Source organism: Vitis riparia, chromosome 8, assembly GCF_004353265.1.
Source record: "Vitis riparia cultivar Riparia Gloire de Montpellier isolate 1030 chromosome 8, EGFV_Vit.rip_1.0, whole genome shotgun sequence".
NCBI lineage: Eukaryota > Viridiplantae > Streptophyta > Magnoliopsida > Vitales > Vitaceae > Vitis > Vitis riparia.
In genome coordinates this window covers 15,876,980-15,901,128 of record NC_048438.1, presented here as the reverse complement: position 1 = coordinate 15,901,128, position 24,149 = coordinate 15,876,980, and the positions used below count along the sequence as shown (strand labels likewise).

At 32.3% G+C, this 24,149-nt stretch overlaps 4 protein-coding genes, 1 long non-coding RNA gene and 3 other non-coding genes across 8 annotated transcripts; 5 read left to right on the top strand and 3 right to left on the bottom strand.

Annotated features, from left to right (window-relative positions):
* Window positions 1-1,969: 1,969 nt before the first annotated feature.
* Window positions 1,970-4,070, bottom strand: LOC117919581 (fructokinase-like 1, chloroplastic). Its single transcript, XM_034836767.1, has 2 exons — window positions 3,292-4,070; window positions 1,970-3,001 (listed from the first exon to the last, which is right to left on the bottom strand). The coding sequence occupies exons 1-2, from the start codon at window positions 4,054-4,056 to the stop codon at window positions 2,309-2,311; spliced, it is 1,458 nt and encodes a 485-aa protein (XP_034692658.1). The 5' UTR covers window positions 4,057-4,070; the 3' UTR covers window positions 1,970-2,308.
* Window positions 4,071-9,655: 5,585 nt separating this feature from the next.
* LOC117919826 (heme-binding-like protein At3g10130, chloroplastic) lies at window positions 9,656-10,530 on the bottom strand. The gene has a single exon (XM_034837087.1). It carries the CDS (start codon window positions 10,396-10,398, stop codon window positions 9,796-9,798), a length of 603 nt encoding a protein of 200 aa, XP_034692978.1. The 5' UTR covers window positions 10,399-10,530; the 3' UTR covers window positions 9,656-9,795.
* A 2,964-nt stretch (window positions 10,531-13,494) lies between these two features.
* LOC117921217 lies at window positions 13,495-15,154 on the top strand. Its single transcript, XR_004652304.1, has 2 exons — window positions 13,495-13,596; window positions 14,765-15,154. It is a non-coding gene; the product is annotated as an uncharacterized LOC117921217 (long non-coding RNA).
* On the top strand, window positions 13,777-13,867 carry LOC117921364. The gene has a single exon (XR_004652325.1). It is a non-coding gene; the product is annotated as a small nucleolar RNA snoR27 (small nucleolar RNA).
* LOC117921362 lies at window positions 14,211-14,301 on the top strand. The gene has a single exon (XR_004652323.1). It is a non-coding gene; the product is annotated as a small nucleolar RNA snoR26 (small nucleolar RNA).
* Window positions 14,393-14,483, top strand: LOC117921365. The gene has a single exon (XR_004652326.1). It is a non-coding gene; the product is annotated as a small nucleolar RNA snoR27 (small nucleolar RNA).
* Window positions 15,155-16,020: 866 nt separating the features above from the next.
* On the top strand, window positions 16,021-17,970 carry LOC117921215 (tubulin beta-2 chain-like). Its single transcript, XM_034839047.1, has 3 exons — window positions 16,021-16,522; window positions 16,603-16,872; window positions 16,988-17,970. The coding sequence occupies exons 1-3, from the start codon at window positions 16,129-16,131 to the stop codon at window positions 17,665-17,667; spliced, it is 1,344 nt and encodes a 447-aa protein (XP_034694938.1). The 5' UTR covers window positions 16,021-16,128; the 3' UTR covers window positions 17,668-17,970.
* A 406-nt stretch (window positions 17,971-18,376) lies between these two features.
* LOC117921216 (L-type lectin-domain containing receptor kinase VIII.2-like) lies at window positions 18,377-19,843 on the bottom strand. The gene has a single exon (XM_034839048.1). The coding sequence runs from the start codon at window positions 19,669-19,671 to the stop codon at window positions 18,595-18,597; it is 1,077 nt and encodes a 358-aa protein (XP_034694939.1). The 5' UTR covers window positions 19,672-19,843; the 3' UTR covers window positions 18,377-18,594.
* Between the last annotated feature and the right edge of the window lie 4,306 nt (window positions 19,844-24,149).

The window sequence follows — 24,149 nt, the reverse complement described above, 5'->3', positions numbered from 1 at the left end:
AGTTAGGCAACTACCAAGTCAGGATCATGGAAGATGATGAACTTAAGGCAATGTGTGTGGTATATGGTTCTTATGAACACTTAGTGACTTACCAATGCACTAGTCGTGTTATTGATAGGATAGAACCCTCAAAAGCATAATATGATGTAACAAATTCAGAGTTTATTATTTATTTAATAAAATTCCAATTACACTTAAATTTATTCTTATTTTATGCATTACATATGATGATTTTTCTCACTTATATATTTTACATTATATATGACTTAGGTACATTAGGAGTTACATAGAAAATCTAAATTATGGGTTCCTTACAAGTAAATGACTTGCTCACAATTGGTTTATGGACTTAGGTAATCCATTAAAGGTTGTAATGCATAACTTTCTAATTTGAGAGATGGTTGGTCTTGGCTATTGAGATGAGCTTCCTATGGTAAGTGTACTAGTGTGTACAGTTACACATTAGATAAGATTTATGGTGAATCATGATATAAGACTATCGAGTTATCATAACTTCACCAAACTGCTATGTTGTATTGTCTCTCAACTTTTAGAGAACATTGAGTTTGTGTTAAAATTAACAATGACTTTGACCTATAGATGAGATCCTAAAGTGATTTTATATTCTCTATTAATTGAGTTACTATTAATAGAAACCTATAACAACAAGTATTTTCAATAGAGGTACCATGATATATCATGGGATTAAGACAATGTGTTTTCTTAGGTGATCCTAAGGATGTGTTTTGTTAAACTATGGTCATAATAATTCCTAAAGTGGAACTTGACATTAGCTTTGGTAAAGTAAGATATGTCAATTGATCACATCATAGGATGATCTGAAACTTAAGAATGATAGAAGTGATCTTGAGAAACTAATAGCTTTCACTTTGTTGGGTTATAAATACTAGTTTATGTGGAAACTATGTATAATGGATAGTAAGTCATGGACTCAAGTACTTAGTATCTCGCTGTTATATACATAAGGTATCATATTGCAGTTAACTCTTTTTAGTGGGATGTTGAGTCAATTTTAGAATTCAATTCTTAAGGAACCCAATATTGTCCTATGGGTTCTAGTGGTCCTCGTTTGAGTTTATATACCTTGTTGATACAACTTATGAGGGTTAGATCAACTTTTGGTTCACTTATGTGTATAAGGACATTTTGATAATTATGCAAGATTGCTCAAGAATTGGTGGACAACATCTCTGGATTGGGCTAACTAATTAATTGGAGTTGTGTCAGATTAATTAATCAATTAAAACATTTTTTGGACTAGATTAAGTAACCTAAGTTCAAGAAGAGTTCAAGTAACAAGCTTAGTGGAAACCCTATAAATACCCAGGTTGGGGTTTCAATCTTCCACCATCCTCCCTTATGTTCTAGATAATGTCTTAGCCTCCACCTTAAGAGCTTTCCACCATCTTGGTGCTAAAGCTCAAGGACAAATTATTAGGCAGAAAATCTTTAGGTCTTCGAGGTTGTCTTCAACACTTAGAACATAAGGTTGGGAAACATCTAAATCTAAAGGTCAGTAATTTAACCCTAAAAAATATTGGAAGAGAATTTTTTTTTGCCAATCCCTTTCTTGACGGTGTTTGTAACAAGTCTCAAGAGCAACTTAGTAAGCCTAAAACTTTACCAGAGACGCAGACGAAAGATAGGGTGTCCTCAAATTTTATTTTTTTTTTTTGAGAATTTCCGACTCACACCTAAAATACACAATCCCCATTGCTCCAGAGGGTGGCTTGTGTAGGTTTTGAAACGATAAAAAGTTTTCTTCACAGCCAGGAGATGATAGCAGTAAACAGGGTCCAAAGAAGTTTGAAGGTTTCTTTGGAGATTCAAAAACTACAAGTTTCAGTTTTGATATTGATTGGGGAAGCAACAGCAATGTTAGAGTCAGATACAATTCAAGGAAAACAGGGCAGCAGTTACATTGGCACAGAATCACAGATACATCATCTCTCAGAAAGTGGCTGCATTTCATTCATTCATTATTCTTTCCTATTTGATTCGTTAACATCAGTTGCCAAATTGGGATTCTGCTCTGAATTTGAATCTACTTTCTGATACAGATAATAACAGGAATTTCCACATGTTATTGGCTAGCAAACACCTTCCCTTCTTAATGATTGTTTCCTTTTTTAGAAAAAAAAAGGACAAATAATGCAAGAACATGAAGATGTCCATCAAAGAAATGGTCTTGACTAGGTTGTGGGGTGAACATACTACAATCCATTTCCATTTTCTCATGACCAAAATTAAAATGCAGTGTGGGTCTGCTCATTCTGATGTACACTTGCTACCACATAGAAGGTACATAAACCTGTTCTTTCAGATTCTGTGCAGCACTTTCAGTAGGAAAACCTCTCACTGCACCAATCGTCCATTGTGATATGATTCCTGCGGCAATGGCAAACCGAAGCTGCCTCTCCAAAGTATCTTGATTCTCATACATCTCAGGGAAGGTCGTCAGCTTTCTCATAATACCAGCCACAATAGCATCACCAGATCCGGTTCTATCACAAGTGAATGGTGTTATAAGCACATCCTCTGTTCCAACCACCACACCATCAAAAGATGGGGAATAATAGTGAACCCGAAGCGTTCCATCAGTCACAAACAAAAATTTCAATCCCTCATGCCACAATGGAGATATTTCATCACGGGTGTAATGGTAATAATCTCTTCGGTTCTTGGTTTGTTCATAACTATCAGAGTAATATTGAGGCCGGTAGTTTCTCCTCATCTCATAATAATCTTCGTCTAAAAGAAACTCTAGCTCTTGTTTGCTCACCTCAATGATGTCTGCCTGGTTCCAGGCTTTCTCAATCAATTTTCTTGTTTCATCACGGGATCTCCACAGAGGTAAGGGCAAATTCAAATCGAAAAATACAAGCCCACCATGCTTTTTAGACAATTCAATTGCTCCAAAAAGAGATGAATGCATAGAAGGCGATGTTAGAACCTCTGAATTAAAGTGGAAAATCCTGGCCTGCAAGAGAATATGCAAGGAAAAAAACATCATACAAACACATCTGCAGAAAGAACTAGAAAATTTCTTCAGCCAATAAGTCAGGGTTCTTAACATGTATATAACACCCAACCAATCATCTGAAAATTGGGGTTTTCACACCCATTTCAATTCAATGCAAAATCAATTGTCATATAAATTACAAAGCACTTTCCTATGAATTATTGTTAGAACCATGGTGAATTGCATGAAAACCTGCTATGCTATCAAAACAAACGCTATGATATATTAGAATTGTGAGTTCAGATTACCTCTTTGAGCACGGCAATGTTGAGTTCAGAGCTGAGGAGGGAATCCTCTGGCGACTCTTTCACTGTTTCCATCATCATCTTCCCATTCTCAAACTTAATTCTCATATAGGAACACCCGGTCCTCGCATTTGAATCAAATTTAACAGCTCGCGTCTGCACTTTCTCCTTATTCATGGTCAAAACCAACTCCTCCCCAAACTCATCCCGCCCGACCTTCCCCATGAAGGCTGCTCTCCCTCCTAATCTGACATGCGATATTGCTACATTTGAAGGCGGCCCACCGGGAGCCCTCACGAACTCCGGCGGGTCCCATTGCAGCATCTTCCACTCCGAATAAATGTCCGGGTGCATCTGGTGCTCCGACACCCGTACCGTGGGTACAAACTCCTTCTGTGCGGCACCGAAGCAGCAGATCAGCGGAGGGTCATCGTATGGAAAATCAATCTCATCGTTATTGTCATCAGAGTGCTCAGCTGGTTCTTGTTTTGTGATCTCCACTTCAGCTTCAGTTTGATTCTTTTTTGGCGAACGCTTTGGTCTCGTTGTTTGGGAAGAAGAGGAAGTGGTGGTGCCTTTCTTTCGGCCCCTGCGAGTTGGCTTCGTTGTCTCAAGAGCTCCATCCTGTGTGCTAATGGCAGCTCTGAGCGGTTTTGGGTTTTGGGGTTTTTGAAGATGGAATGTAGAAGAGAGGCAAGTGAGTTTGATAGGGTTGAAAAGGATTTGGTAAGATCTTTGAGGTGGAGGAAGAAGGTGAAACGCTGCCATGGTTTGAATACTATGCTAGGGTTTATCCATGAATTTGCCAAATCATCTTCTTCCCAATAGTCTGTTTACTTATCGGGTTGTGATTCGGCCCGAAACAATCGGGTCGGGCCATCATTAGATTGTTTTGAAAATTTTATTAATTAAAAAATATCATTTCAGGTAGAAAGGTTCCACTTGGGTTTTTTATTTTATAAATAATGGGTAAGTTTTCAATTCTTTAAGTTGTGTTTGGCCCAAAAAATACTAAAGAAAATAAAATAATTTTTTCTTTTATATGTAATTGTCCTATGAAAAATAAAAAGAAAATCAAATATAATTTAAACCAATTAAAAACTTATATATATTTTAAATTATTTAATATTTATATCAATGAGTTAAAATAAATAAAATAAATTTGAAATAGTAAATAAAAATAATTTATTGATTTTTAATATTTTTTTCTTATTTTATTTTATTAATCATTTTACTTTTTCTTTATATTTTATTTATGTTTGATTGTAGAAAATTTTAAGAAAAATACGAAAAAAAAATAGAGAAGAAAAGTATAAAGAAAAAAATAAAATAAAATAAAGTAAAAAATCAGTTCAAAGTCAATAAATTATTTATACATATTTTTTCAAACTTATTTCACTTATTTTTCCTTACTATATAAGAATTAAATCATTTTAAAATTCATAAATTTCTAAATAATTATAATTATATTTAATTTCATTTTCTATTTTTTATAGTGAAATCTAGAAAATTTATTTTCTTAACAATTTTTTCTTTCTTTATTATTTTCCAAATATAACCTTAGAAAACAAGTTATTTCTTTTATATTTATATTATAATACCAAATAAGGGGATTTGTTTTTCATTTCGGTTATTTCTTGTAGCAAATAGGATAAAGAAATTCAAATTCAATTTATTTCATTCTAAATTTCATTAATTGAATTCTTTTTCGTTCAAAATTTAGTGTCAATTAAACTTTAGTTTTTATTTTTAAAACTTAATGAGACGAATTTAAAACCCAAATTAGAAAGAAAACTATTTCCAAAATTTTAAGGAATATTTTGTACCAATTGGGCAAGTGGATATAAAAAATTTGATTAATCTCATTTTACAATTATGTATAAAATTATAAGGTTATATTTCCTTTTTGTTATAATTTTAGAAATCCGAATAATTAGAATTTTTCATCAATTTCCTCAATTTTATCCCTTAATATTTAGATGTCGAAATCGTGTTTGACATATGAGGATAAGAAGTGAGAATTGATATTTTATTCATTTACTTATCCATTCTCATTTTAGATAACTCAAATGCGAAGAGAATAAAAAATTTCAATGGAAATAAAACCTTGATCGTAAATGAGGTTTCAATTCATTTTTTACATGAGGTATTTTTATTTTTCCTACAGAGAGAATGATACATAATATGATAAATTATCATTTTATCCTTGATGTTATGTTTGTGTGATTTTCATGTTTTTTTATTGAGTGAATATTATTATTTGTCTTAGGGTCTATTTCACCATATATTTTTTTTACACTTATTTTTTAAAAGTTGTTCTTTAAATTAAAGAATAATAATAAAAAAATTTAGTGTTTTGAAAAAAATAAGGGTATTTGGTAAGTTGTTTTTAAAAACACGCTTCAAAAAATAAAAAACCAAAATATTGTGTAAATAAGTTATTTTTAAAAATAAATTTTTATTTTGATTTTGTAAAAATATATATATTAATTCAATTTATATAATATTAACTAAATTTAATTCAAAATTTTTGAAAATAAAAATAATTTATAATTAAAAAATAGTTTTATTTTTGTTTATTATTTTTTTCGTAATTATCAAACTGATTAATATATCCAAAACATTAAATCTTACTTGATTTGAATTGTCCAATAAAAAAATTGATTCTACTTAAAAGAGAAATAATAAAGTTATTGTTAAAAAAATTAAGCTAATCCAACCTATGGTAATCACCTTAAAGTGATGGTAAATAAGGTGATGGTCTCTTTTTGCAAATTTAAACTATGTGAAAGTCAAAGACAATTATATGCAAGTATATAATAAGTAAAATAAAGACAATTGCATATAAATTAAAAAAGTAGGGAAAAGAGAATGCAAACACAAGAGTTTATAGTGGTTCGGCGCAACTTGGCCTACATCCACTCTCCTTTAACTTCAATCCCAAGCTTGAGGTTCCACTAATTCAAGGCTTCCAAACCAAGCCTTCAAGCAATACAATTGGATTATGGTTCCAATTCACCCTCTTGAACTTTTGGCTTCAAGCACCCTTTACACTTCTCAAGAGATATCCCACTTTTGAACAACCCCTCAAGTGATACCCCATACTTGAGAAACTTCCTCTCAAAGATTTACAAATAAATGATCTCACAAAATCCTAATACAAAAACTTTAAGCTCAAATGATATAAGAAAACTAGGATTGAAAGGTGCACTAAAGATATGCAAGTTTTAGAATAATGGTGCACTCAAAAATACTCTTCCAAGGCTCAAATATATTCAAGAATGGTTTTAGAAGGTTAAGCTTTTTAAGCAATGAAGATTTGAGTCTTTTTATAGAAGAGAAAAGTCAAACTAGCCGTTTGGGGGTCCGATCGATCGAGTTAGGGGTCGATCGGTTGACTAGCTATTAGCATTAAATGCTTGGTAGGTGACCATTGGGCCTCAACCGGACCTCGACCGAACAAGCACAACCGATCGACCGGTTCCTCAATCGGTTGAACCGGTTGAGCCATTTTTTGGCTCAACACCCAACTTTTTCAACTTAAAACCTTTTTAAAACAAGTTTAAAAAATATTTAACACAAGGTTTTAGTTGAAAACATGAAATCTTCAAATTCTTAAGATATTTAAAACAAAATAACTATTGGATGATTTTGGTTGATAAGTAAAGAATGTAATACATGAAAATCCTAGTGTACCAACAACCTTATGAAGCTTGAGTCTTGAAAGACACCTCTCTTTGAGGTGATCTTCTTTTTCATGATTTTTCCTTGACTTGATTTGTCTTTGTGATTGCCACTTTGAAAATCGTCTTGCCTAATCACACTTGAAATATAATTATTAATTCTAAACCTTTTTTTGTTATCATCAAAATCAATATTAACCAAACCTTGGTTTCATAGTTATTTTATATCAATTTTTGTCTATAAATTTATGGTATTCATTGGGTCTATTTTTAAAGTTTAATAGATTCCATAAGGAAAAGGTTTGCCTAATTGGGAATTTAACTAGTAAAAAAGTTCATAAAATTATTATTATAGGTAAAAAAAAAAAAAAAATCTAACAAATTCATTCAAAGTGAAGTTTAGTTTTTCACTTTCTAGTGTTAATTTCTCTGATTTTGAACCCATGACTTTCTAACACTAATTATATGGATTTTTGAGTTTCAAATTATTTTTTTTAATTAATAATTTTTTTGTATTAAATGTTATTTAATTTTGAATCTATTTGGTTTACAAAAAAAAAATTAGAGAAATATATAGAAATTTAGAAAAATAAAGATAATATTTGAAGATTATCGTATTCTACTTCATTTATTTTTTATTTTTTCATGTTTTCCTTTTGTTATTATAAATGAGTGAAACTTTCACTAATATTTATTTCACTTTATTTGTAAAAAGTGTTTATGGCAACAACAATTAAGCAGTGAAATTAATTTTGTAAAATACATATTTTTTAAAAAAATATTTTTTAAATCATATGACGAAGCATGCTTTTGTTATTTAGCCAAAAAAAAAAAAAAACCCATTTGATTTATTCTTTTGTTCAAATGACCTAGTATCCCTCGATTAGCTAAAAAATAAGCCCCATAGAGTCATCCATTCAATGGAAAATTGATGTTATGTTTATTCTTAATAAATATCGAAAAAAGAAAAAAAAATGTTAATAAAAATGATTTTTTTTTGTATTTGATTGTTATAGGAAAAATATAAAAAATAAAATCTAATATAATTAAAACTAGTTAAAAATAATATTTTTTAAAATTATTTAATTTTTATATTGATGAATTAAAATAAATTAAATGAGTTTGAAGCCGTGAATAAAAATAATTTACTTTAAATTTATTTATTTTTCTTCCACTTTTCTTCACAGTCTCCTTTTCCTTCCATTTTCCCTGTAACCAAACATGCTTTAAGTTAAATTTTGATGAATCAAAGATGAAAGATAAAAGTGCTAGAGCTAATCAGATAATCTAGATTACAAAATTCAAATCCTTTAGGGGGTGTTTGGTACGTCGGAATAGGGAATGGAAATAATATTTTGTTTCCTTTCCTATTTCTTAGTGGAATGGAATGAATTTGATGATTCCATTTCTAGCATTTGGACGAACTTAGGAATGCAAGATTGGAATGATTATTTGTTTCAATTCCAATGTTTGATAATAATAGGAATGGAAATGAAAAAGAAATAAATTTACAATAATATCCTTACATATAATTTAAAATATTTTTTTATTTTTACTTTTATTTTAAAAAAATAAAATTTGAGAGGTTTTTTGTTATTAAATAATAAGACTAATATATATATATATACTCAATAAATAAAAAATTAACCATAAAAAATCGTATAACTCTAATGCACAAATATTCAATTATTATTTTTATTAAAAATTTGAATAATTTGTCATGCTTAAGTAGTTATAAAATTATATTTTTCAAAAAAAAATTATTTATTATAATATTTAAATTCTCAAAGCTAGCAAATGTTTTTCGTATTTTCAAGAGATGAAATAAAAGAATTCAAATTTATTTTAATTTTCAACAAGTATCATATCCAATAAAATCCATAACCTTAAAAAATTTTAAATATTCGTTTTTTTTTATCAAAATTTTAAATAATTTGTCATGCAAAAAAAGCTATAGAATTATATTTTACTAAGAAAAAAAAAAGAAAAAAAAAAGATAAGAAGTGGATGATGAATGGATAGACCTTTACAAAGAAGATAAACATTGAGTTTGAAAAATAAGATAAGAGGGTAAAATAATAATTTAGGTTATTTTATATTATCAAATAGGTTTAATGAATCAGAATACCACCTACTTTTAATGAATGCAAATCCGACTCATGCCGGAATAATTTTTTATTTCATTTCCGCCTTCTTAACATTTATCCAAACATAGGAATAAGGGAGAAAAGGAATGAGATGTCTATTCCCACTCCCTATTCCCATGTACCAAACACCCCCTTAGATTCTTTCCCTTCCATTCCAAATGCTAAACTTGGATTTCAAGCCAATTCTTTTATTTTCTAGCCAAATCCCTTCATTCCAACAGAATGCAATCTTACCTTCATTCCAAACGCAATGTAAGTGCTATAAAGCCATCTTGCCGAAATTGAGGTTTGCAAATGTCAAAAAAAGACATTACTTCCAGAAGTGTAAAACTATTTTTCGGAAGTGTGAGTTCTGCAACACAAACACTGATGGGCGTCAAAGCTATCTGCTTTTTGCATCAAACTAGGGTTAGCCCAGAAAGTGAATTTTGGCAGAATTTCCCTGTGTGTTTAATCCGGACTCTTTAACTGATAGCCCAGCGGTTTTCCCATTGCCGGAGCAATGGCTGCTGAGGAAAAAAGGTTTACGTGCAAAAGGAAAGTGGAGCATAATAAGATACTTTGACTGAAAACATTGAGAGCAGGATTGGCGATACAAGCTTAATACAAGACACAAATGTGATATAGAGGATTCAAGGGTATTAAATTACTGCAGCCAGAACTTCAATTCCAGAAACTCACTCAATTGGGATCATAACCTCATTAGTTCTAAAAGCAGGCAAGGTCCAAGGAGGGTTGTACCTAGCCAACACGAATTCCCCGATCACCTTAAACCCATCTCTCTCCAGGCTCTTCTTCAAGCTCTCCACCTTCGCCCCCACCACCTTCTCCGTTGCCACTCCCCCAAACTTCACCACCCCATATTTCCTCTCCCCCTCCTCCCTAATCACCACTCTTTCATCCACTGGCCTCGGCGCCTCCTCCGCTTTTGTATACTTCGATGGCAACAAAAATTGCATGGTCACCGTCTTCCCTTCTCCTCCCTCACCGCTCTTGGTCACAACGGGAGCCGTCATTGCAATCTTCTCCGCGTACTTGGTCACCACAGGAGCCGTCATTTCGATCTTCTCGGGCTTGGTGTTCTGGGGATTGCCAAGGGCGCCGATGTAATTGGCCAGGAGAGTGAAGCCGCCATCTTTGTCCCCTCTGAACTGGGACGGATCGTATGCGACTTCCGCAATCACCGTGGGTGGATATTTTCGGATTTCGTAGTCAGCCGACGATTGAATCACTTGGAATTTCGGTGTTTCGACGCAGATCTTCCCAAAGACCATGCCCATCTTCGACAATTGATTTAGCCGTGGAAATGGAGAATTGATGCAGTAGTGCACCCAATGGTTGATGAATTTATAGAGTGGCGTGGCCTCCAGAATACTCCATTGTGTTGCTTGGGGAAGGAGTCAGGGATTGGGGAATTTTCTCGTGGTGAATGAGGGACATGCACTAGTGGACCTGGTTGTTCCACGATTTTACTCGCCTTGGGAGGCGGCTTACCATTACATCAGTTAAGATTTTTTTTTTGGGGAGAATTATATTTTGGGTAGATGAAAGTTTCATGTAACTCTTTAAATTGAATCCAATACCTAATGAAAGTATGAAAATTGAATTGAAGGATATCATCCTTCAGTATTTTCAAAAATGCCCGTTGATTTTGAGAAAAAAAAAATATTTTTTAAAAATATTTTTATTTAATTTAATATTTTTTATTTAATTTAATATTTTTAAAAATACTTTTATGTAATTTAATATTTTTTAAAATACTTTTATTTAATTTAATATTTTTTAAAAATAAATTTATTTAATTTAATATTTTTTTAAATACTTTAATTTAATTTAATATTTTTTTTAAATACTTTAATTTAATTTAATATTTTTGAAAAAAAATTAATTTAATATTTTTGAAAAAAAAATATTTAATTTAATATTTTTGAAAACTACTTTTATTTAATTTAGTATTTTTGAAAAAAAAATTATTAAAAAAAATTATTTAACTTAATTTTATAAAATATTTTATATGTGTTCTTAAAGGGTATATTTATCCGTTACTATTTCATATCCTTTAATTTAATTTAAAGAGTTATATAGACCTTTTGTTAATTTGGGGGCCCATCTACCCCCAAAAGATAATTCTCTCATTTAAAAAAAAAAAAAAACGTGGTACCAAAAATAATTCTAAAACCGTTGAGGTGAACGGAAAAAACAAATTCAGTATAAAAATATTAAAAACTGATCTATCTTTTTTAACTTGATTTTTTTTTTATTTAAAAAAAGATAGATTCAATTTAAGAGAATATTTTTGGTGTAAATCTTAAATTCAAAATTTTTTGCTTGCAAGGATTTTTTTTTTTTTAAGAAATGATGTTATAAGCTCAAAAGAACTAACTATTCCAAGAGAATTCAATTCATACATAAATTTTCTAATTAATGATGTCATGGGTACGTAAGGATTGACTATTCCGTAGTGTTGCTTGGGGAAGGAGCTAGGGATTGGGGAATCTTCTCGTGGTGAAAGAGAGAGACGAACTTGTGGACCTTGCTCTTCTACGATCTTACTACTGTTGGGAGGCGGCTTTTAGCATTACATCAATTTAAGATCTCTCTCTTTTCTCTTTTTATTTTTTTGTGTTTTCAAAAAACATGACACCAAAAATAATTCTAAAGCCCTTGAGGTGGACAAATAAAACAATTTGACTATAAAAATATTAAAAGGTGGTCTCATTTTTTATTTTTTAAAGTATAAAACTTCGTGTAACTTCACGTCTCATCTTCTATACATGGTAAGACATGCACATGATACATCTTAAAATAGTGATACTTATGGGTATCAAAATTTTTGAATGAATTAAATTATCGTTAAATTAGTTTCAAAATAATTTTTTTTTTGTTGGTCAATGAACTATTTTTTTTAATTAAAAAATTTAAAACTAAAACTTAGAGATTCTAAATTTAATTATTTAGTTTCACATATAAATAATGATGATTTTTTTTTAATAAATAAACTAAAAAAAATCAATAAAACGATTTCACACAAAAAAAAATACTTCATAAATAAGAAAAATCTTAACAAATTATCTTGCAAGGCTGAAACAAAATTGTCATACACATTATCTTTGTCATTAATGAGTTTATTCAATAACAACTCACTTTTGAACTTCTATTGATCTCCAAATTCAAAAAAACGTTTTTATCGTCGTTTTTCAAATTGTGATTAAGATTAATGAATCAGATGAAATATTTTTTTTTTTGTAAAATGAAAATAGCACAAATATTATATCCCTACAATTAATTTTAATAAAAAAATTGTTTTGTATATATTTTTTTTATTGTTTTGCTTGCATTGGGAATTCATTATGCTTACATGTAGGTAAGGATTGACTATTCCATGGGAATTCATTCCATAAACCTATTATCAATAAAAATAATATAAAAAATTTGTTGAAAACAGCAAAAAGCGTTGGTGGTGATTGTTGAATAAATTTTCATTCTCAATTGGATTAAAAAGTTAAATACGAGATGATTGGTTCACAATAAAATTGAAAGAAAATGTAAGAAAAAAGAAAATAGGGAAGATAGCTAAAAAGAAAGAATATAGAATGGACTTAAACCTAGTAAATTATTTTTAAATCTTAATTCAAACTTATTTCATTTATTTAATTCATCTATATAAAAATTAAATAATTTAAAAATATATAATTTTTTAAATAATTTTAATTATATTTGATTTTTTTATATGATAATCAAATATAAAAAAATCACTAATTTTATTTTCTTAATATATTTTGAAAATCAAATATAACCCAAATGCATTTGGGTCATCATGCTTTTCATGTAAAGTCTTTTTTACCGTAGCACCATAAATAGAATAATGTCTAGTACATAATAATTTCAGTCTAAACGAGTTTGTACAATCATGAAATCATACTTTTTCTTTTAAAAAAATAAAATACAGATTAACTTGCATTTTTAAAAACGAATTAAGTGAAAAATAAATATATGATTAAAATTGTCATATTTTTATAATTATTTTTCTAATATATATTTTAAAAAAATCCAAACAACACAAATTTGAAGTCAAATATGAATATCTTATTAATTTAATAAAATAAGAGCAAATTTATAATCTCAATTTGATACCTTAAAATTTCAAACCGTTATAATGAAAATAAAATTTATTATTCCTGCCTGTTTTTATTTTGTTTCTAAATTTTGTAAATTTATTTCATAAAATATAGAAATCGAGATTACTCTGGGTATAACCATGGATTAGGATAGAATGGGTTATGGGCCTATGGCCCACATAATCCGGGTATGAATGGATGGATACCCGACTACTCTTAACGCCTCCCGTCAGTGGGCGTTAGGGCAAACCCAACTCAACAACGGAGCATATAAGAAGAAAGAGATGCAGAGCAACGATTCAGAAAGCACCTAACCATTTCAAAGTCGTTTCAGATCTACCGTTAAACCCCCGATCCCTAGTAGGTCATCTCTCTGCTACTTCACTTTCCTTCGTATGCCTTGCTATTGGAGAGAAATTCCTGGCGACACTTCTCTCTGTGATGATTTTTCAAAATCATTTGATTTTCTTTTTATTTTGTTTCGATTTTTTAATTCTATATTATATTATTTTTTGAATGTGTTGATTGCGTTCGTGTGTCTATGAATCGATGATGTTACTATGAAACTGCGTTATCTATCTGAAACATCCTAATAGGGATTGGAGATAATCATAGCATCCTGAGATCCATTTTCATTCCTTTTTTTGTGTTTCTTGATCTAAGGAGATGCGCCAAAGTCATAGCAGTGAGCGACTCTATATTTGTTTTTGTTCTTTTTTTTCATTGTGTTTAATTGAAAACAAATTTTCGTTGGCATAATTTTATTTTATTTTTTTGATTTAAACTTTTTGTAATTTAATAATTCTCAAAAGCAACATTGTCGGAGATGGATGCTTGCTGTTTATCATCTTTATTAATATTTTGCTGAATATATTGTGATAGTTGTTTCATGCTTTTGGTTCTTGTTGCTGTGTGAATCGCAGGCATATTGGCTTTTGTCTGCTTTGTTTCAGTATTAATTCAATGGATCTAGATAAGCATCGATGATGACTTACTTCCTTTGTTATCCTTGCACTATGATTGCTAGTGATGAAACTTATAGGGACAGTTCAATCTGAGATGCTCTTCTTCTTCTTCTATTTTTATTTTCTACCTTTTTTTCTTTATTTTATAGTTACTTATTTTCTATCTGCATTTAGCTACAAACTATCCATTTTTTGGATCAGTGATGTTACTAATGAACTGCGTTATCTATCTGCAACTCCCCAAAAGGGATTGAAGATAAATGTGATAGCCTGAGATCTTACTGCGTTGTATTAGTATTATTTATATCCTCATTTTTGTGTTTTTTTTCATGTTCTCTGATTTAAGAGTTGGAAGTTAAATCCCTCTGTATTAGTAATTTGCACATGGTCATTTTTTAATTTTAATGGAATTACACAAATTTTCTTGGGAAAATTTACTGGCTCTTATTGTTCACTATGAAGTGTATTATTTGCTCACATTCCGGTGCTTCAGTGAACTTAATGTGATTGATGAACATAAAAAGTTATCTGACTTAGATCGCGGTTGGTTGAATTTGCTGCAGGCTTTTTTAGCCTTCCGCTTAGAACTTCATCCCAACCCGGAAATTGATTGCACCTTGCCAAATTCTTGTGGCATATTTTTGGTTCCTTGTACTCCTTGTTTGCGGAGGACACGACCAATATTGCAAGGGTTCTCATTGTTCCTATTTGCAGAAGACACCAATATGTTGTCTGAAGCTGCACAAAAGCATAACTTTTGAGGGCAAAATCTGCTTTTTCTTCTAAATTTGAATTATTTTTCGGGAAGGATTTGTTCATTCGATTTATGGTTTTGTAGGAGGTAGGTCAAATGGTAAGGTTCGGGAAATTATGATGGTGCAATATTGGACTTCATTGAAGTTGGGAAATTATGATCATATATTATATGACCGACCACACAGTATAAGACTTCATTGCATTTGCACGGTGCTGTAATAGACAAACAAAACAAAAACACGAACATCAGAATCAAAGGGCCGGGAACCATTTCTAGATCAGTTCTTAAAAAATAATTTTTGAGTATAGGTGTAAAATAAAATTCAGATATCTTTTCAGAACAAAAGATTGCGATAAATGAAAATGTTTTCAACCAATATTTGAATTTTTCAATAGTTTTGTATTTATGATATTTATTTTTAATTATTGTTTTATATAAATGCTAAAAAAAGTGAAAGTAACTTAAATATGATTGAGGTGAAAATGATTAAATCTAATTGAGTTTCTTAAATAATATCATGTTTATAGCAATAAAAAAGTAACCAAAATCCCAAACATGCTCTGTGAGGTATTCTATTTACGGAAACTATGTAGCTGATAATCAACAAATTTACAATGCAGTTTCTGCAATATTCAACATAGTTGTCTGCCCAGCAAAATCATTTGTCCCATTGGTTTTGGACCAACAGCAACCCTACGAGTTTCTGCAATGCGATGCCTTCATTGAAGGCTCCACCCTCTACAGCACAATTCAATTTCCAGATTGAAACTCCTGCTTGATGGCAGGATGCCCGCTGTCAATCTAATAATTTTAAAATCCCTAAAACCCTTACCGCTGAATTTTCATTTGGCCGTTCCTTTTTTGTCCTTTTCATTTGAATAAATCTGAAACGTCCATATGAATTCCACCAATCTAGAATTTCAAATTAGCTACTTAAAATTTGAATTTTGAATTTGAATTTTGAAATTGTAATGGACTGAATCCAACCGTTGATGAGTTATCGCTTCAGCTTACAGCTCATTTCCACACATTCACACCAATCCGATCCCGCTTTCATTTCAAACAAATTAAACCACAGTTGCCTAGTTGCTATAAATATTCCTCCGTCCCCACAACCTTTTCTCTCAATTATTCCTCTGTTTTTCTCTCTGGTTATTTTGTCGATCGAAGATGCGAGAGATTCTGCACATCCAAGGAGGCCAGTGCGGCAACCAGATCGGTGCCAAATTCTGGGAAGTGGTATGCGCCGAGCACGGCATCGACGTGACCGGACGGTACCAAGGGGATTCGGAGCTTCAGCTAGAGAGGATTAATGTGTATTACAACGAGGCTAGTTGTGGGAGGTTTGTGCCGAGGGCGGTCCTTATGGATCTTGAGCCAGGCACCATGGATAGCATCCGATCCGGGATGTACGGTCAGATTTTCCGGCCGGATAACTTCGTTTTCGGTCAATCTGGTGCCGGGAACAACTGGGCTAAGGGGCATTATACAGAAGGGGCGGAGTTGATCGACGCGGTGCTTGATGTTGTTCGAAAGGAGGCAGAGAACTGTGATTGCTTGCAGGGTTTGTGATTGGATCTCTCTTTTGCTTGTGTTGGTATTGCTGTTATTTTGCTTTTGTATTGATGTTGCTTTGCTTTTCAGGTTTCCAGGTGTGCCATTCTCTAGGAGGTGGAACTGGATCTGGCATGGGTACTCTTTTGATTTCAAAGATCAGGGAGGAATACCCTGATCGAATGATGCTTACTTTCTCTGTTTTCCCCTCTCCCAAGGTCTCTGATACGGTGGTAGAACCATACAACGCAACCCTATCTGTCCATCAATTGGTTGAAAATGCAGATGAGTGTATGGTTCTTGATAATGAAGCTCTTTACGACATTTGCTTCCGAACCCTCAAGCTTACCACTCCAAGCTGTATGATCTTCAACCCCTGTTTTGCCCCAATCTCATAGGGTGTTTTTTTTTTCTCTTTCTTTTTCCTTTTCGTTTTTTGTCAGTCAACTGATTATCATGATTTTATTTTGGGCAGTTGGCGATCTGAACCATCTGATTTCTGCAACAATGTCTGGAGTGACCTGCTGTTTGCGTTTCCCGGGTCAGCTGAATTCTGACCTTAGAAAACTTGCCGTAAATCTCATCCCATTCCCTCGGCTCCACTTCTTCATGGTGGGTTTTGCGCCTCTCACCTCCCGTGGTTCCCAGCAGTACAGAGCCCTGACAGTGCCGGAACTGACTCAACAAATGTGGGATTCAAAGAACATGATGTGTGCAGCTGACCCACGACATGGCCGGTATCTGACAGCATCCGCCATGTTCAGGGGCAAGATGAGCACCAAGGAAGTTGATGAACAGATTCTCAATGTCCAGAACAAGAATTCTTCCTACTTTGTGGAATGGATACCAAATAATGTAAAATCAACAGTCTGTGATATCCCACCTACAGGCCTGAAGATGGCATCAACCTTCATCGGGAACTCAACATCCATACAAGAAATGTTCCGCAGGGTGAGCGAGCAGTTCACGGCTATGTTCAGAAGGAAGGCCTTCTTGCACTGGTACACAGGCGAAGGTATGGACGAGATGGAGTTCACAGAAGCAGAGAGCAACATGAATGATTTGGTAGCCGAGTATCAGCAGTACCAAGATGCCACAGCCGACGAGGAGGGAGACTATGAGGATGAAGAGGAAGAAGAACTCCATGACATGTGATGTTGAATTAGGCGGTTCTGCGTTTACTCCCAGTTGCCGGTCTCTGTTAAGAGAATGGGTTATTCTGGGTTAGCTGTATGACGACATATCATTCCAACAATGTTTTTGATTTTGCTTCTTTTCTTTAGGGGCTTGCAGAGAAAAGAGTAGTATTTATGTTTGATATATAAGCAGTCAACTATTGGGATGGATCTATCTAGTTCTACTTCTATTTATGAAGATAGTGTATTGCTTTTTTGTTCTTGGTGGATCATAGTATTGTTCCATCATTATCGACACTTGCTCATCAAATCTATTTTGCAATTCTTGTCTCTTAGAAGATATGCAATGCTCTGATTTAAGAGAACAGAAGCAGATTTCCCATTTGGGTCCAACTGAGGGAAAACTCCCAACCTGCAACATGTGATGATTTCTGATGCTAACGACCAGGAATTTAGAGCACAGTCGAATACAACAATTCAAGGTTAATAACATTGTCAAAATAATTGGGTAATTCGAATCAGGGGTACTGAACACCTCAATCAAAGAGAGGAGGAGCGGAGGTTACCATTATAACAACTAGAAGGGGGTAGGAATTTCAAGCTATTCAAATTCAGTAAGGATTAGGGGATTTGGAAGCTGAAGGAAAAAAGTCCGTTCCTTTCGCTTCAGTGGGAAAAACCATACTAAAAATGCCAAAGCTGTAAACAGAGATGCTAAGTAGAGAGAATTGCAAAACTGTGATCAGTTTTTTGAGAATTAATCTGAAAACATCCGCAAGCTGTTGTTGAAAGCCCCTTACCATCAGGAAATATGTAACATAAGGTACATTTGCTGATTGATAATGGAATTACAACCACACAATACAACCATAAGAATACAAGAACAAAACAAAAAGACCGTGAATTTACAACACAAAGCCTCCAACACAACTCCCACCTCAAACGTCTACTTCCCTCCATTTTGGATGGATTTATCTACAATTACATTGACCTTCTTGTACTCGAATTCCACGGGGCGCATGACAAACTCCTCCGGCACCGGCACCACCGGACGCCTATTCCCAAATATGGTGCACAAGAACAAGGCAATAAAAGCTCCTAATGCCCCACACCCAGTGCCAAAAATAAGGGCAGCAAGGACCCTCAAAAGACAAGCCCTCTTCTCGTGAACTGTCTGAGGCCTCATGTCCTCTTTCAAAGTTTTCGGATCTAATGGCTGTGAATGCATCCAATGTGGAACAGGCCTTGTATTAAAACTCCATGAATAGACTACACACGTCTGAGACGAGTTCCCACTTGAAGAACTGAACCCCACAAACACCTCATCCTCATTCCACATTTCTGACAGGTCAATTGGGTGAGAGATGAAGGGACTTACGGGCCTGATATCCCCAAATTTACTCAATCTTACCTCTAATCGCTTCGACCCTGCCTCGTAGTCGATCCAACAATTCAATCTCTCCCCATTGTTCAATACCAAATCGATCGAGGACACATTGCTCACTGTAACTGATACGAGATTAGCTACATCAACCCCCACATGGTTCCCATTTGAATAACCATGTTGAGCATCCCTCGGCGTGTCAAATTCAACGGCAAAAACCCTAATTGCTGTCTCCTTCAACCCATGTGAGAGCCCAAAAGAACTACCGTTAAGCACGTTCAAAGGAAACCCACTTGGGAACACAGCAAAAGCCAAACCGCCGCCATTTCCAGGCGACATCGAGAAGGAGAAATACGTGGAAAAAGAAACCGAGTTTCTGGGGTTTCCTTCAACGACCCTGACGGGTCTCTTGTAAACGAAGCGTCCGGCGCTTGAACTCGCTGGGCCCGAGAGCTGGACCGAAGAGCCGCCATTAACGACCTTGGCATCACCGTACAGAGCAAAATCGGACTCAAAACTCGGATCTTTTCCGAAACTGTTGAAGGAAAAAGAGGGAATGGGGACGGCAGATAATGTCCTGAAGAAGAAAACGATCAATGAAAGGGTAGTGAGGTAGGTGGAAAGGGAGGGTGAAGCCATAGCAGAAGTGGGCTGGAGGTGGATCTGGGCGTTGTGGGGAGGAATCTAGGGTTTTTGGATTGATCGCATCTGCTAAATTTTGTTAGTTTAGGGTTTGAGAGGAGAAGTGAGGGTGGGGTTGCTCGAAGGCCGGGAAAATTAAATACGTTTACTTCTGTGAATTCACTTTCTCTCAGTGCTTGCTGAGTGAGGGAATATAATAAAGGGTTTCTTTTTTGCAGCTGTCTTCTCCACTTTTGGTAGAATTTGCAACCATACTCCTCTTCCTTTACTTATTCGCGTATTTACCCCCCTTGATTTTTGCTAAAATTCCACTTCCCCCTTACACATTACTCGTTGCCCTGATAAGGGGAAATCGTAAGTTGTAAACCTACTAGTGTACTTAAAGTTGAATAACTTTTATCTGAAAAGAAAAAACTGACATGTGCCTGCCACCTCTGCCCTTTTCGCAGTGTTGAGGAGGGTATTTTTGCAAACATAATGTCAAGGCGGCGAATATAACAAAATTTATAGAGCTTTGACCCATTAAAAAAAATTTCCAAAAAATAAAGTTATTTTCAAAATAATGCCCGAATTTAATGCGTGTGTGCCACGTAAGCTGCTATGTCATAAAATCGTAGTTGGTGACTACGATTTTATTTTTCTAAAGTGGTTAGAAACCGTAATTACCAACCACGGTTTTAACTTTAAGTTTAAAACCGAAGTCGGTGAATACGGCTTTGATTTTTTTTTTTTAAATGGTCAAAACCGTAATCACCAACTGCGGTTTTAACTTTATATATATTTATATATAACTTTAAATTTTTTAATAAAAATATTATATTATTTTAATTTTAAATATACTTATTTCATTATTTTAAAAATAATAATATACGAAATTAAATAATTGATATTTTTAATTTGATATAAAAATATATTTTTAAATTTTATTAAAACAATAGGCACTATATTTAATATAAATATAATTAATTAATTAAAATAAAATATAATAAATTATATTTATTTAAAATAAATAAATTATAAATGCCTATTTAGAAAAATAAAAAAGTAATATAAATTATTATATTAATTAATAATTTTTTATATATTATGTATAAGTGGTATATAATACCTCACACACACATATATATATATATATATATATATATATATAAAAGTTTAATTTAAGTTTAAAATTTATCACATTTTTATTTAAATATATAAATAAATTTTATTAAAACAATTGACACTATATTTAATATAAATATAATTATTTAATTAAAATTAAATATAAATAAAATATAATAAATTATGTTTATTTAAAATAAATAAATTATAAATGCCTATTTAGAGAAAAAAATAATATAAATTATTATATTAATTAATAATTTTTTTATATATTATATGTAAGTAGTATATAATATCACACACACACACACACATATATATATATATATATATAAAAGTTTAATTTAAGTTTAAAATTTAGCATATTTATTTAAATATATAAATAAATTATTATCATATCGATATAATATTATGAACTTAAATTAAAATATGATAAATTTTAAACTTAATTGAACTTATATACATGTGACATTATATACCACTTACATATAGAATATAAAAAGTTATTAATTAATATAATAATTTATATTATTTGTTTTTTAATAGGCTTTCATAATTTATTATATTTTATTTATATTTAAATATAATTAACTAAATATATTTATATTAAATATAGAGTATATTATTTTAATAAAATTTAAAAATATATTTATATCAAATTAAAAATATCAATTATTTAATTTCATATATTATTATTTTTAAAATAATGAAATAAGTATATTTAAAATCAAAATAATATAATATTTTTATTAAAAAATTTAAAGTTATATATAAATATATATAAAGTTAAAACCGCAGTTGGTGACCACGGCTTTGACCATTAAAAAAAAAAGTCAAAGCCGTAGTCACCAACTACGGCTTTAAACTTAAAGTTAAAACCGTGGTTGGTAATTATGGTTTCTAACCATTTTAGAAAAATAAAACCGTAATCATCAACTACGGTTTTATGACATGACAGCTTATGTGACACAAATTATTTTGAAAACAACTTTATTTTTTGGAATTTTTTTTTAAATCGCACTATTTTGGGTCAAAGCTCAAATTTATAGGATTTGCGTGGCATGATGTCATTTTAATTTACAAATATAAGTAACATGAGAACCTAAACGCAAATATGTAGAATATGAGGATGCATTTGCAAAGCAATCAAAGTTAGTGGAAGTATCACAATAGAAAAAAGAGGGCCTATGTTGTTATGTGTTACTGTTACTACCCTGGAGGCACGCACCCTCCATGCCCTTGATCCATTATGTACAGCTGTTAATACCAGACCGCGAGTCAATAATTTTCTGTACTTCCAGGAGAGTCCCCCACTTCTTTTTCATTTTTATTTCCTTGGTTTATTATTTTGTTTTTAGATTTAAAAATTTTGGTTTCTATCACAAAAGTAGAGTATTAAAGTTTTGTGGGGGCAAAAAGGATGAGTTTTCATGGAGGGCCCAATCTAAATGGCGCGGCGTGCGTAGAGATACACCATGTCGTGGCGTTTATCCAACACACAACAAAGGTGTTGTGCACTGTGCCCACTTTAGCAAACTCTTTACAGTAAAAAACTAATGTGCGCGTGCTTTTGTGATTTTGATATGGTAACGGATAGGTTCCGAAAGGAAAAGGCACAGACAGCTGAGAAGGAGACAAGTGAGCCTGGCAACGAACAGGACAGGTCAGTGTTGCATTTAACGAACGTTCCGTTGAGCCATTTTCTGTGCAGAGGATAGGCTGCGTCCCACTCTTGTGTAGGTACTCGCCAGGAGAGATTCCACGTCCTTGAAATTGGTGATCCGATCATCGTAGGAGTTGACACCAACATTAAATACAATCACGTTTTGAAGATCGATGTAGGGCCCATGCGATTCTCCATTCAATAAAGGCCCTCCTCTGCAATTATTTTCAAATGCTGTGGGTCGTGACTTTTGGTGGGACCCTCCAATTAAAATTCCACCCTCCACGTCGTACTACTTTTTTTCCTTCTTTTTTTTTTTTCAATTTAATTGGATGGCGGATATTTTACAAAAATTAAATCCAGTTAATTCAATATGCGTGACGCGTGATACATAATAATTGTCTATTTGTAGGATTTTAGACCTTAATAATTAATCTTAGAAAATATAAGAAAAATAATAATTTAGTTTGAATTTAATCAAATTTTTGTACATAAATACTCAAATTTATTTCCTTCATTTTATGTTTTATATAGAAAATAAAAATTTAAAGCATAAAAGTTCTAGAATAATTTTAATTATACTTAATTTTTCTTTGAGCAAAAAAATTTAATTCAATTTAATTTTTTTTTGGTTCTTATTATAAATATTTTCGTCATCCCAACATAGACTTATCGGTCATTTTTTTTTTCTCAAGTCTAAAAAATATCAATTTTTAATTAAAAAAATAACATTTCCTTTTAAAACTTACATATAAATAATCAAAATATTAAAAATATTTTTATTAAAAATATATTACTTTTCAAATTCAAAAGTGAAAAATGCTAGAATTACAAATTTGAGATTTTTTGTACCTTTTAATTAACTAATTCTAAATGAAATGCTGCTAGCAATATCTTCTAAACTTGTAAGCTCCTTATATTTAGCAAATGTTTGCCCAAGCAAGAAAAACCTATTAACAATGCCCCGTATTAATCAAATCTATTTCTTTGATCCGGAGGAGAGAGGACCCTCCACCCATAGGAAGGCAAAGGGGTTAGGAAAACAACTTGGCAGACACATAGAAGGATTCAGGTAATCAAACATCAATCTTTGTTCTTTTCACTCTTTTCCTTTTTTGGGTTTTCCTAATTCCATCTTGAATGGATATGCATGCATGTGTCTGGTTTGTGGGGTATAGGATGCTTTAGACTGAAAGCTAATCAGTTGGAGATGCTGTGAAGAAGTAATACGTAGTGGGGTTTGACATAGGCTTATCTATAACAACTGTTTTTCTTACCCTTGTGACTCCTTATCAAAATCTTTTTCAACGATCTTTTGCTTCACTAGGAATTAAGTGATGTCAGTTATCAACCAATCTAATGACAATGAAACAACACCTTCAATTGGCAGCATTCAAATAGACAAAAATGGATATTCCGTATCCCACATCCAGAAAATATTCTATGGCATTATCTCACCCTATGTGGTTTAACAGCCCTATCTGAATTGATCAATGGCAAATGTCTAGCAAAAAAAGAAAAGCCCTAAAAGCAAAATAGGCATATGCATTTGAGCAAAATAAGAGAATATCTAATGGTATAGTCATAATAGCAACACCCCAAGAATCGCAGACTATCTAGATAGCATGGTCAAAGCACAAACTACGGATCTGGGGTAGACTAATATATCTCTTAAGGGTAAGGAACAAAACAATTCCATTGGATGATA